A 13,599-nucleotide genomic window follows, 5' to 3' on the forward strand; every position below is an offset into this window, starting at 1 on the left:
GTAATTTTTTAAGAAAAATAAGTCAAAATTCTCTGATTCCAGCTTCTTAAATGTGAATATTTTCTAGTTTCTTTACTCCTCTATGACAGTAAACTGAATATCTTTGGGTTGTGGACAAAACAAGACATTTGAGGACATCATCTTGGGCTTTGGGAAACACTGATCGAAATTTTCACCATTTTCTGACATTTTATAGACCAAACAACTAATTGATTAATCGAGAAAATAATCGACAGATTAATCGACAATGAAAATAATCGTTAGTTGCAGCTCTACTGGTTTGGACCTTGGACCCTCTCTATATGCATCTAAATTAATATGCATCTTTTTTTAGTGGTTGAATAATGGTCTCTCTTCTTTCTTTCTCCTTTTTCTGTCTTTCTCCAGAAGGGATCCGTAACATGACCATGGACTCCAGCTCCATGACAATGCCCATGTCAGACCCCAACGCCTGGGCAACAGCCATGAACAACCTGGGGATGCCTCCCATGAGCATGACCGGACAGCCGCTCATGCCAGGTACCACAGAAAGCCTGCTACATACTGCGAAACAAGCCACACAAAAACCCAGTGTACTGTGCAGTGAATATATTGATGTGGGAATTCATGCTCCCACAGCCCATATAGAACTTGAATTTATTAGATGTATTGTATGTTGACACGACAGTGTGATGGAAACATTTGCCCCAACGTTGTCGCAGGCACTATTTGTTGCCAGTTTTCAACAACATAATCCCGCTTTTAAGACAACAAAGCAGTCCTGGGTCCGTCGTCATTTTGCATTTCCATACTGGGTTTACACTAAAATGAGTATTTAAAAATAAAAGTAGATCCGGTCTCCCGAACAGGAAGTATCTCTACTAAATGGTATTCCTCCGCTGGTGAGAAGAAAAATAGTCTGTCGATAAAAATGCTATTCGGTGAAATTATGTTGCAAAACCCACAGTCAGTTGAAAATCACAATAGCAGGATCTGTTGTTGAATATGTTCACAAACATGTTAAATGTAAGTTTTCAGGCTATTTTCGTGGCAGCTCCCATGCGTAAATTTTTGTTTGTTTGTTTGTTTGTTTGTTTGGAGCCTTCTGCATCTACTCCCTCGGGCAGTTATAATTAAATGTGATTTTGACGTTTGCAAATGAGAAATATCAAACAGCAGTACCTGTGTGAGTTGAGATTTTCCTTCTAACCACTATGGTTACACTGTAGTTTTTATCGAAGCGTTACCGCTGTGATCAATGTGTTTTGTTTTCAAAATTCAATTCAGTGAGTGTGATACTTTGAAGAGACGGATAACAGGAGTCAACAAATATAGAATTTGTGAAGAAATCGGATATTATGAAACAACTTAATTTTTTATTTAAATGGAGTGGAAATGGTGATAACGAGGAAAAGGTGGGAGATGGAGCCAAAGTGTCAAAGTGACAATGAAGTTGAAAAAAATGAGGAAATGGAGCTAACATTTATATCTACTGCTGCTGCCACAGGTAGAAGAACATACAAAAAGAAGTGGAAAAATATGTTCCACTGGTTAGAGTTCACCAACAGCTTGATGTTTTGCAAATACTATGAGGCCAAAGTTGAAGGTGGCAGGCAACTCTTCTTCTGTGAAGGGGAATTCCCATTTGAAACACACAGCTACCTGGTGAAAGAAAAGCAACCACTGGTGGCAGCTGTAAGGAGGCAGGTGGTGTTATCTGTCACACACACACACACACACACACGCATAATGCCTCAGTATTTACAAGCATTCACAAATGAAATGTGAAATGTCGAATTACACTTTTAACTTATGTGCGCCCATAAATCTCTTTCTGTGCTCCTAAATGTTTTAAATTAGGACACTCCTCTGAAAAAATGGTGTGTGTGTGTGTGTGTGTGTGTGTGTGTGTTCATGCCTGTGAGGTGCGTTGGATCATCTCTCCACTGTTAGTCCAACTGGAGCCCGGGGCCTTTACAATATTCATGGTAACTTGACTCTTACTGCTCTGCTTCCTTTAAACAGTTCACATCAGGTCAGCAGCTGGTAACATGGCAGGATTGTATGTGTGTGTTAGCATATCAAGCATGCCAAGTTTACAACATGGCTTTAGGAGAAGATAATGTTTCTGTATGTTGAGACCTTTCATATGTGCTAGCTTGTTTGACGTCCATATATCTAAACACATGAACAGCCCTATATAATCCCTCTGAGGCCTGGTTTCTTAAACTAAGGGTCAGGACCTCAAATGGATCATGGGCCAACTTATTTTATTTACTGTGAAACCTAGAGTCATAGCTTTACCCTCCACACACAAATTGCACAGTTACAGTAAAAAACACTTGCAAAGGTTTGGTGCTCCACATAAAACAGTGCAAATAGACATCCATTCAAAAAAGAAAGAAAGAAAGAAAGAAAGAAAGAAAGAAAGAAAGAAAGAAAGAAAGAAAGAAAGAAAGAAATTATGTACAAATAACTTGGCAAAAGCCATAATCACAAAATCAATCCAGACAGAAATGTATGTTCTGTCCGGTCCACAGCCGGCCTCCAACGCTGTAACCCAAGAGGAGGCAAACCTAAAGGGCCCCTATTATAAAAATTCAGATTTAACCCAATTTCAAGGTGGTTCAATTTCAAGTTATTACATCTTCAAATATCCTTTTTTACAGTCATCTCAGATTAACTCCAGGCAACGCATCACAATTAACATTGGTCGCGATTGGCTCACCTCAATAGATAATTGCTAAAATCCTTCTAATCAGGCAAGTTTCCCGCATTTGATCTGACACGCCCTCTGGAAGGTCAGCAGGTTTAAAACATCATGAAGGACATTATTCTTATTCTGAGCCACAGTACAGTGTATTTGAAAACAGAATCGTAGAAACTGAATAATATGGGACTTTTAATATACCTCAAGCCTTTCCGCAGGATCACACAAAGTCTAATATAAATAGAATATACAGTAGATATAAATGTCACTATCCACAATTAGAGCTGCAACAATTAATCGATTAATCGATTAGTTGTCAACTATTAAATTAATCGCCAACTATATTGATAATCGATTAATCGGTTTGAGTAATTTTTTAAGAAAAATGTGTCAAAATTCTCCGATTCCAGCTTCTTAAATGTGAATATTTTCTGGTTTCTTTCCTCCTCTATGACAGCAAACTGAATATCTTTGGGTTGTGGACAAAACAAGACATTTGAGGACGTCATCTTGGGCTTTGGGAAACACTGATCGACATTTTTCACCATTTTCTGACATTTTATAGACCAAACAACTAATCGATTAATCGAGAAAATAATCGACAGTGAAAATAATCGTTAGTTGCAGCCTATCGGTTAGTGATTTAATCACATTCCTTAACAGCATGCCACAGGACAAGATTAGCAACAAGTCTCTATCAGAAGAGACTGACAGTTGGGTTCCAGGCTGAAAAGGAAAGGAAAACATACTTAGATCTTTACATCACTAAAGATAAGCTTCATCTTATGACTGTATTCACGACTGAATGAGAGTTGCATTCTTCAAGTTACTGTACTTTCACTGTGTTGGAGTTACAGGCTCTATTTCTGTGGCGGTGCATGGGTGACGGCGGGGCTTGGCGCCGGTGAAGTGGCATTTTCGTCGGGTGCACACAGGTTGGGGTGTATCAGTAGCGATCAAGCAGCGCGGTGCAATTTCGGTGTCAAGGATTATGGGAATTTGTACTTGCATCGCACACCTACTCAGAGCAGATCAACAAGGCACGGTGCAAAGTGCAGGCATGTTCTTTGCAATTTCCGTGGCTTTACCAGGCATTGAGCACATGAGCAGATCCTGTTCAAAACATTACCAACCTTTTTGTGGATGATATGTTGGCCAGTTTGACTTTGATATAAATCCCTCAAGCAGGAAAAAAATAAGATAAAACTTTTTTCATTCTAACTACTGTATATACACATGTGGCTGTGGTGTGAGTGATGATGTCATCCAACATAGAACTGTCAGTATGCGCCATGACACATGGAGAACTGTGCTTCTCCCAGCATGCAACACCTCACTCTACCTACAATACCTCTACCACCTCATCTATGTGCCAATTCCTGAGCCCAATACACCACCCAGGTATTATAGCTAGACATTAATAAAAATGACCAATACAAAAAAATATAAATTGCTCCAAAAATAGGTCTTAAAGTTAATTGGTTTATACAATAACTGGGTCAGTTATTAGGCTAGAAAGCCAGTGGGCCTTCTCATTTTAATTTGATAATCTACCGTAGGCCTACCCAGAGTGTAAGGAGAATAATCTGTAGTCGGTGCCTGCATTATCACCTGGGTGTTTTGGCAATGTAACAATGTAGATAATAAACAATTTACAATTTCTCACCTGATACACCAGCCTCAATCCCCCCAAAACTTTCCACACTTTCAGTGGGGATTGTGTCTATAGATGTGAGGGACTGGCTGGTGGATGGCCCCCCCCCCCCCCCCCTCCTGTAGCCAAACTGTCCCTGCAGTTCACCGCCAAGTTTTATTTGGCTCTTCACTTAATATCATTGAACCGCTTTCTACATTGGGCAACGGTTCTCCTAGAACCAGAGCAACACATGTTAACCATATGTGTTATCTCCTCCCAAGTGACTTCAGCTTCATCTGCCGTCGTCCTCGGAGGCTTATTTAACGTGCCATATATTTACTTGTGGCGATTCTGCATTTACTCTTGGGAGAAGCTTTTGTGGCAGAACCGCTTTGGATTGTTCTCTTCCATCACGAAATTGTCAGAGCGCCGTGACGGAGAACACACTGGTTTTAAAGGGAAGGAAAAGAGGTGGTTTGATTGGTCATGATTGAAGCCAGGCAAACCACACCTACTGATGTATTCCTCTTAATCCAACTCTGCTTCCAACTGTGTGGCAGGTGCGTCGCACGCTTCTGGCCACGAAATTACCAAAAATCAGTCTGCATGCCGCGTGCAACATGTGCCTTTGACTGTGCTTTGTGCCATGCGCCATTGATTCACGAAAATAGAGCACAATGACACTGTTATCAGTCTGAGGATGGGAGACACACACACACACGCACACACACACACACACACACACACACAGTACAGTGGCTCAGTCTCAGTGGCTGATTGGAGACTACTGCTCCTTTGGGTCACTGACAAAACCTTTGACTTCATTACTATGGGCAGCATGTTAACTTGCCAACTAAGCAAAGACACAACTTTTCTGCAAATCTTTCCAGCTGACATCAGATAGTGAATTATGGATGGTAAACTTCAGCATCCAGCTGATGAACCACGTAAAGGCAGATCCAGTCCCTGTCTCAGTTTTTCTCATTTTGCAATCACTGTTAATGAGGGCAGAGGTTACAAAAGTCTGGAGTCAGTCTGGACTAAACTTGGGGAACCAAAGTGGATGCTGTCTCGCCTCCCTGCTGCTGCTAATGACCAAATGTAGCCAATCAGAGAGCTGCGTCTTTGACCTGTCCTTGGGAGAGCACAGGCCCTATCTAAACAAATCTGCTCAACCAACATTGACTGATAACATTTCATCAACATTGGTTTAAGAACATCGGTTGACTGGTTTGGGACTGTGAGCTGTTAGATTAAGGAAGCATTGAGGCTTTGTCCCATCTGTTTACCTTGTCCAATATCATTACAAGCTCAGAGATAATTTGTTATTAAGAATGTGGTACACCCTCACCATTCTGCATTGATAACATTACGTTCAGCCTCACCAATTCCACTCTCCATTTATAATATTAGGTTTAGCGCCACCATCCCACTCTCCATCTATGATGAGTCTTTTCTCCCTCCTTAGTAGAATTCCTTAAGCCTTTTACAAATTTGTCACCCTTCTTAGTTGAAGTGCACTTTCTCATCAACACAACTGCAGAAAATCTACTGTGTATGTGTGTGTGTGTGTGCACATTTATGCATATGTATGCGCGTGCACGTCTACGTGTGTGAGTCCATATTTCAGCTGGAGTGTGTGTGTGGAGGTTGCTGCCCCTTGCTGCTGAGGTTTTCCTATTAAATTTAATTTGCGGTATTTACTGCGGTGCTCCTAGACTTAGCACAGCCTCTGCCAGCTATCTTTTCAAGAGTATCATAAACATTACCGACAGAGTGGGGAGCTGTCCAGCGTGATGGAGATGGAGAGGAATGCCGTTGCCCACGCACTGAGAGTGAGAGGGAGAGGAGTGTAGGGGGACTTGATCTGTGTGCCAAACAATGGATTAGGTCTCAGTTGGGGTAATATGTCTTCATTAAACCTGTTTTGTGGCAGGAGCGGTTTCAGATGGGCGGTATAGAGAGGGAAGAAGGGAGGAGAGAGCGATGGAGAGGGAGGAGAGTCGGGTGAAGAGGACAGCTGTGTCCCCCCTCATGGATCACCTGGAAAAACAGCTGGTGCTTCCCTAGTTTTCCCTCTTACTTCCTTCCTCCTCTCTCCTTCCCTGTTCCCCCTCCCTCCCTCACCAACCCGAATTACCCAACATCTTCATTAATGTCTCATTACAGCTGAGTCAGCCACTGTAACCCCCAGCCACATTAGAGCACACGCTGTTCATCTGCTTTTCACAGAGCTCAGCTCCTTTACACACTTAGCCTGCACTCAATCACACTGAAATGCTCAAACAGTACACACTGTAGATGAAACAACAGCCAATCCAACCATTGTCTTACATATGGTAAATTGAGTTCTATTGCAAATCGAGCACATATCCATTTAGTAAAAAAACAAAAACCTGAAGTGTCTCATTCATAATCTCTAAAATCAAGACCTTAGATTATATGAGCGTGTTATCGCTTATTTTAATGATGCACTATCCTTCTTAAAGTACCTTAATCTTTTCATTTTGTGTTATCAGTAATTTTGTAAGAGTATGGGTCATTTTTTTACATGATGCATATCTCATTTTGGAACAAAACTATTCCATTATGTAATCTCCAGTCTCATAAGGAGGAAAAGTCAGTCAGTCCACTACTTTGTCTCCTTATTATCCGTCTCCGACAGACAGACAGACAGACAGACAGACAGACAGACAGATAGACAGACAGACTGAAGGGATTCTGTTTGAAGTACTCCTACCAACTCATTTATCTGTCTCTATCCACTCCTCTCCTACCATCTCTTGTCTGTCTCTTCTTTTAATTATTTATGAAGAGGAAATCTCTGGCCAATCAAGGTTGACCACTAAGTGCAGCCTGAGCTACGAATGTGCGTCCGCTCTCTGTTTTCAGTCTGCACTTAAACAGGCAGCTGAAATGTAGGTTCTTCACAGTAAACCTGACCTTTGCTGAACTCCATCCATAATGTAATCCATAGATTCGGTAGACTTTGGTGAGAGATGCTCTGTCTTATTTCCAGTCTGTTAGCTCACAACCTTTTGAACTGAGCCACTCTGAACATACTCAACCTACACAAATGCATGCTCCCACTCCCAGCCCCACACACACACACACACACACACACACACACACAAGACAGACTGCGTAATATAACACATGCTATTTAAGATGCACACAGATATGCACAGATCAGCTTGTGCCTTTTAAATAATCCAAGTGGATTTGCTATTGACTGTCCATCATGGCTGAATGGATCCTCCTCTCCTCCTCTGTTTGTTTTAAGCAGAGAGCTCCCCGTGTTTCTCTCTATCTCTCTTCTTTTCCATCTGAACTGTGTGTGTGTGTGTGTGTGTGTGTGTGTGTGTGTGTGTGTGTGTGTTCCACGTATTCCATGGATGTCAATCAGACTACCCCGACCCACTTTTAACATTGGAGAGTGTCTGCATTTCATCCTCTGTGATTGGATCAGCGCTGTTATATCCAGACAGACAGCTGGACCAGAGTGAAAAGCACTTTGTAAACTCTACTTTTAGACAAGTGCTGTGTAAATCAAGTTTATTATTAATATATTATTAGTTGTAATGTGGACTGAGAATCTCAGAGATTCAAAAGGGTTGTCATTTTGTCAATATGAAAAGTACTGCAATTTTATTTAATTTTGTGCTGTCCATCATTTTGTCAGAGTAGATGTCACTGTTCCCAATGGTAGATATCTTGTTTTGGAATGAAACTCATCTTGTTTTCTTTTCATCGTGAAGACGCAATGGATCGGTCTCCATCTGTTTGTTTGTTTGTTGATTTCTCTGCCTATTCGTCACACTCAGTATCTCAGACACCAGTGATCTAATTTTTTTTACAAAACCTGGTGGAATGATGCTCATCTCACCTCCGCATCCTGGCATTTTCATAATTACACTAATTGTCCCAATGGTGGCGCTACGATCACATGTCAAAACATATTTGTTACTGATTGGCCCACAAGGAATCATGGGTATTTAACATGGTGCATACTTGCTTCCTAGTTTGATAAAGAGTAGTTATTCCTCCAGACATAGCTTCACTTGGTGGTAATAAGTAAAAAAAGCCATAGAGTGTGGAGACTTTTCTTCACACTCTTCTGTACTTCTTTAGATTTCATATTCTATAATGCATTTTTATTTTTATTCAATGATTATGTAACATAGATGGACTCCCAGCTGTGGGCAGAATCGAGGTACTTTAACTTTGGACTGTGTCTGTACATCTTAGTGTTATTGAATGCAGGTGGTAAACCTTTATTTAGTTGGAGTTGTGTTCACCATAAAGATGAGTTTTATGGTTTTAAGTTTTAAGTTTATTGATCTGTATGTGATAGATATCTTTATGGCCGAGGCTGGTGAATGGAGGTTGTGTATGTTGGCGGAGAGTGTTATTATTGGGTTATTGAACGGAGTTCGTTATATCACTGACTCATACACCCACACTGTGATGACAGCAGAATATTGTGGAATAGCTGGAAAAATTGTCCTCCTCCCTTTCTCCCCTCTCTGTCAAATATGATTACCTCTCTCTCTCTCTCTCTCTCTCTCTCTCTCTCTCTCTCTCTCTCTCTCTCTCTCTCTCTCTCTCTCTCTCTCTCTCTCGCTCTCTCTCCCTTTTTCCCTCTCTCTCTGACCTTACAAGCTACCACTTATTATCACAGACACACAGACACTCTCATCTCTAAATCTGGCAGGATTTATATACTCTGGCAGCTATGTCTAAGACATTTTATCTCAAGGATGTGATTTTGCTCTTTTCCAAGAGTTTTCAAAAGATTTTAGGACTCGTAACTCCCATTCTTCTCTAAAGGAAGATTAAGGTGTCTTTTTTCTCTTTCTTTCTTTGTTTTTTTGGGGGGGCGGGGTCCGATTACATCCCTTTATCCTTCTGTCCTCTAGTCAACCTCGCCAACATTTTATAGTCTTAATAGAGAATATACTGTGTGGTAATCACAAAAATGACTTCTACAGTCAACTTGTCTGAGGTCACATAATATTCACAACTACTTCTTAGGGTTTGTTTTAACACTAGAAAGGCGGAGCCACCCGGCTGTTTTACATTTTAGCACGGAAATATCTCCGCTTTCAAAATGCTCATCCATGACTTTTTTCCAAGACAAGATTTTCAAAATCATGCAAGGAAATAGTAGTTATATAATAACTATATTACCCCTTCTATTGATCCCTTCTCTCAGACCCCCAAAATGAATTGGCCTTTCTAATGTTAATCTGTAAGGAGTACCAGATGGGAGGGGTTTACTACATCAGGGCAATTCAGATGTGTCAGGTAAGTTGTCAGTCAATCACAGAAAATAATAAAATGACTTTCAAATACTTTCCTGTGATTGGTTAAACTTTTGGGCACTAATATATGGTGTCTGCAGGGCCATAAAAAGTCTTAAAATAAATGACAAATGAAATTTAAGGTCTTAAAAAGTATTAAGATGGGTTATTACAGGGTTTTTTTTCACCATTCAATGACAGGTTTCTTTGTGCTGCAGGTCCACTCTTAGATTAATACAGAACAAGGTTAGTTGTTCTTTTTCTTATACTTCACATTCAGTTTCATCACTTTTATTAGTTACGTTAAATCAGAAATAGTCTGTTTTTTCCAGCCGCTTAGATTCGGTTCAGTGTAGCATTTAAAAGGTCTTGAAAAGTCTTAAATTTGGCTTTCTGAAACCTGCAGATACCCTGCGATATTGTAGTTTGTGGCAAAAACCCACTCTGTCTGAATAACGAAGTAATAATATATGAATAGTCAGAGTATCTCTACATTAGTATTCATTCCAAAATGGCAATTCTATTAAGCATCCTTGGGACAACAAGGACGTTTGTAATAGGCGCTTTTCATAGAGATAGATGTTTCTATTACAAGCAATAATGGCATTGATTGGCTGGTTTGGATTCTGATTAGAACTGTTATTGGATGGAGGCCTCAAGGCAGCTGCTTATGAGACTAAGGAAGATATGTGGATAGAGTTACAGAGCTGACACACACACACACACACACACACACACACACACACACACACGTACGCTACCCACACACACTGAGAGACTTGGCACTTTCCACACACAAACACACACGTGTATCAGAATTCATTCAGGCTAGCATTCTTTGAATGAACAAAAAGGCTCTCAGGAGGAAGAGGGTCTCCCACTGTTCTGTCTGCTGTGTTCACTTGGCACGCATCAGCTACACACACACACACACACACACACACACACACATTCAGCACTTATTCTCTCTGATCTGATCTACCACAGCGATCAGCAGTGAGAGAGACTGATTTCTCTGACCGAGGTTAATTTTCTATATGGCAAAGTCATGGGAGATTAAATAAGAGGTAAAATGAATACTGTAAAAGAAATCATGATAGAAATCAAGGCTCATAGATATTTAGTAGAATTTGAAAGGTAGGAATGTTGCAGTTGTGATATAGACTTTTAAGATGAATTATTCTGATCTACAAAATGTGAAAAGCAATATTTATGATGGATACAGATCAATGAGAGATATCTGGCAGAGATAAATCTCCAAGTTAAATTGCCAACAGCAGCGAGAGACAATCAATTTCCTCTGCATGAAACTTACTTTTCTCAGTTTGATTTTTGGGGGCAATTGGGATTCCAGCAGAGGTGAAGTGAGAGATGAAGAGGGAGATGGCTGGCAGAGAGAGAAAGAAACCGACTTCCAGGGGGCTTGGCTTGCCTGTTCGTCACAAAATATTACCCATTTTACCCAGCATACCTCACAGCAGCTTCCCGTACCCCCTGTCCCCTGGAAATCAGAGAGGAGAGGAGGAGGGAGGAGGGAAGCGGAGGAGAGGGGAGGGGTATGATATCAAATGCAAACATTGTTTATTTTATTCCTTTCCTGTGCCTCTGATTGATGGACAGCTTGAAATGCAGTTACATTCAACAAACCTCCAGGAAAAAGATTAATATATAGTTTAATAATAAAATAAAGGATCATGCTGAATATGTATGTGCGGGTGCTTGCACGCTTCACAACAGTACAATGTATAGTAATGAAGCAGCACAGGGAGGGATGGATGGAAACAAAAGCCAGAGAGCAAAGGAGTGAGAGAACGAGATAAGAGATAAACACACACAGAGATGTGTGGCCGTGTGTGGGCGGACAGAGAACTAGAAGGTTTCTTTTGATGTATTTTGTTGAAGGGCACTCTCGTGATCTCTTGAGTCTCAGAGGGGTTTCTCGCTGCAGACCTCTCGCGCACTGAAAACACTGAAACGCTGGGTCATTGCTCTGTTAGTGATGAAACATGAAACATGGCTTCCGGACTGAGGCTCCATTGTTGCCATAGTGATGAGAGAGCCGGTGTAGCTGTAAATCCCCCTGAAAGAGGAGACAGTAAATAATCTCTCATCACAAACATCTCTGCTGCTACTCCCTGTGCGTGCCCTCAGCTCTTAAAATAGGCGACACACACACACACACACACACACACACACACACACACACAAACGCACACACACACAGTCTTACTTATGTCACTTTTGGGGTATTTACATAGACTTACATTCATTTCCTGGAGACTTACCCTAACCATAACCATAACCACTACTTGCCTAAACCTAACCCTTACCCTAACCTTAACCTAACCTTAACCACTGACCCAGAAATCAGCTTTTTACCAATTGGGGACACGGCTTTTGTCCCCAATTGCACAAGCCATCCCCAATCAACTTGTCTTAAGTCTGGTGTGTGTCCCTGAAAGTGACTTAAGTCATACCCACACACACACACACACACACACACACATGCACTGGGAATGTGTCAAAAAAAGAAATTCCACTCTTTTTTAAAAGTTTTATTTAACCAGCAAAGTTCCATTGAGATTATGGAATAATGATACAGTATAACAAATGTAACAAAGTACAATAGTTTAGTATAGTGAACGGAAGAGAGAGAGAGAGAGAGAGAGAGAGAGGGCTATCTTGCACTGTTATACATCATCTATCTGTGATGTTCAATGCATTCCAGGAGTTATTTATGATGAAGTGTACTTCTACTCCAGTTAGTGATTTCTTACATTTCCCAGAATGCCGTTCGACAACCCCCAGAGAACGTGCCTGAACTTTCATCTGTGGGTTATACAGTACATGTAGGCGGAGAGAGCGATAGCGATAGTAAGTGCAAGAGAACGAGAGTTTTTTCATTCAAGAAAAAGCGAGAGTCATGCCCTTTTCTCAAAACACAACATGTCTTGTGGCTGCATTGCATCATGGTCTATTTAGGTTACTGTCAGGAGAAATTGGTATCTCTATCTTTATGATTGTTGAATGTCAGAGTAAAATGGTTAGTCTAGAAAGAAGCCCTTGCTCTTTGATTCTTTTTGACACCAAAATCTGACATTTACCATCGATGTTTTAGATTGTTGACAAATTTTCTGCTATTAAACTCCATTGTAGCTGTGCCGGAAATATCTTGAGGACATACGTTTGGCCAGTTATCCATGAGGATAATAAAAACACCAAACAGCAAAATGGGCCCATAAATGCAAGGTACATCGCAATTCGCCAATAGCAAGTTTTTTAAAACAGTGTTTTAGGATGCATTTAACAATACACAGGTTCTGATGTTGTAATCCTTCGTGTCATAATCCAAGGTGAGCATTCATGCAGAGGCCTGATTCATATGTCAAAAGAAAGATGTAGCTACTAACCCACAAATGGTGACTATAGAAGACATCAGGCTATGTCTTCATAAATCTACAGGGCCACCAGACAGGCAGCACCATTCTCCAGCCACCTAATCCAAGTGTTACAGGGTGGGGTGTTTGCGTGCGGGTCTGTCACTGGGGTTATGAAGTGGGATCGTCCCATCACAGACATTTCATTGAATTAGGCCCATGACACCTCCAGAAGGCTTGTCACCCGCTCTCGACCCCAATACAGCTAAAGTCGCCTCCACTGCCTTGTACCTACACTTGGACTTATCTGTAATTCCCAACATTACTCAATAATATCTAAAGTCAACAACAACAGGCTAAAGGGACGGCTGATTCTGCTGGCTTGAGACAGTCTGCTCAGCTTATCAGAAACCGAGTTTTATCAGCAATCCAACATATCAACACTAAAGAATAAATATGCCGGCAATCATGTTACAAACCAGAACAGCCTTATACTACTAGCAACCACTTTGTGAGATAGAATGCTACAAGCACAAGCTAACAAGCCAACATAATAATCAATATCAAAGCAAACATGCTTCTAATGAACAGCCA

General features: G+C 41.0%; 1 protein-coding gene across 1 annotated transcript in view; it reads left to right on the plus strand.

Moving 5' to 3' along the window:
- The first annotated feature begins 390 nt into the window (after positions 1–390).
- LOC139658987 (ecto-NOX disulfide-thiol exchanger 2-like) overlaps positions 391–13,599 on the plus strand; it is a 71,294-nt gene continuing 58,085 nt past the window's right edge. Inside the window, exon 1 of the mRNA XM_071537190.1 lies at positions 391–519. Within this exon, the coding sequence (XP_071393291.1) occupies positions 402–519 (118 nt within the window). The 5' untranslated portion in view covers positions 391–401. The remainder of the gene's footprint in view (positions 520–13,599) is intronic.

The sequence above is a fragment of the Centroberyx affinis genome, unplaced genomic scaffold (assembly GCF_046629955.1).
Source record: "Centroberyx affinis isolate AG114_WGS23_722 - 3 ecotype Tasmania unplaced genomic scaffold, CSIRO-AGI_Caff_v1 ptg002989l_1, whole genome shotgun sequence".
Classification (NCBI taxonomy): domain Eukaryota; kingdom Metazoa; phylum Chordata; class Actinopteri; order Beryciformes; family Berycidae; genus Centroberyx; species Centroberyx affinis.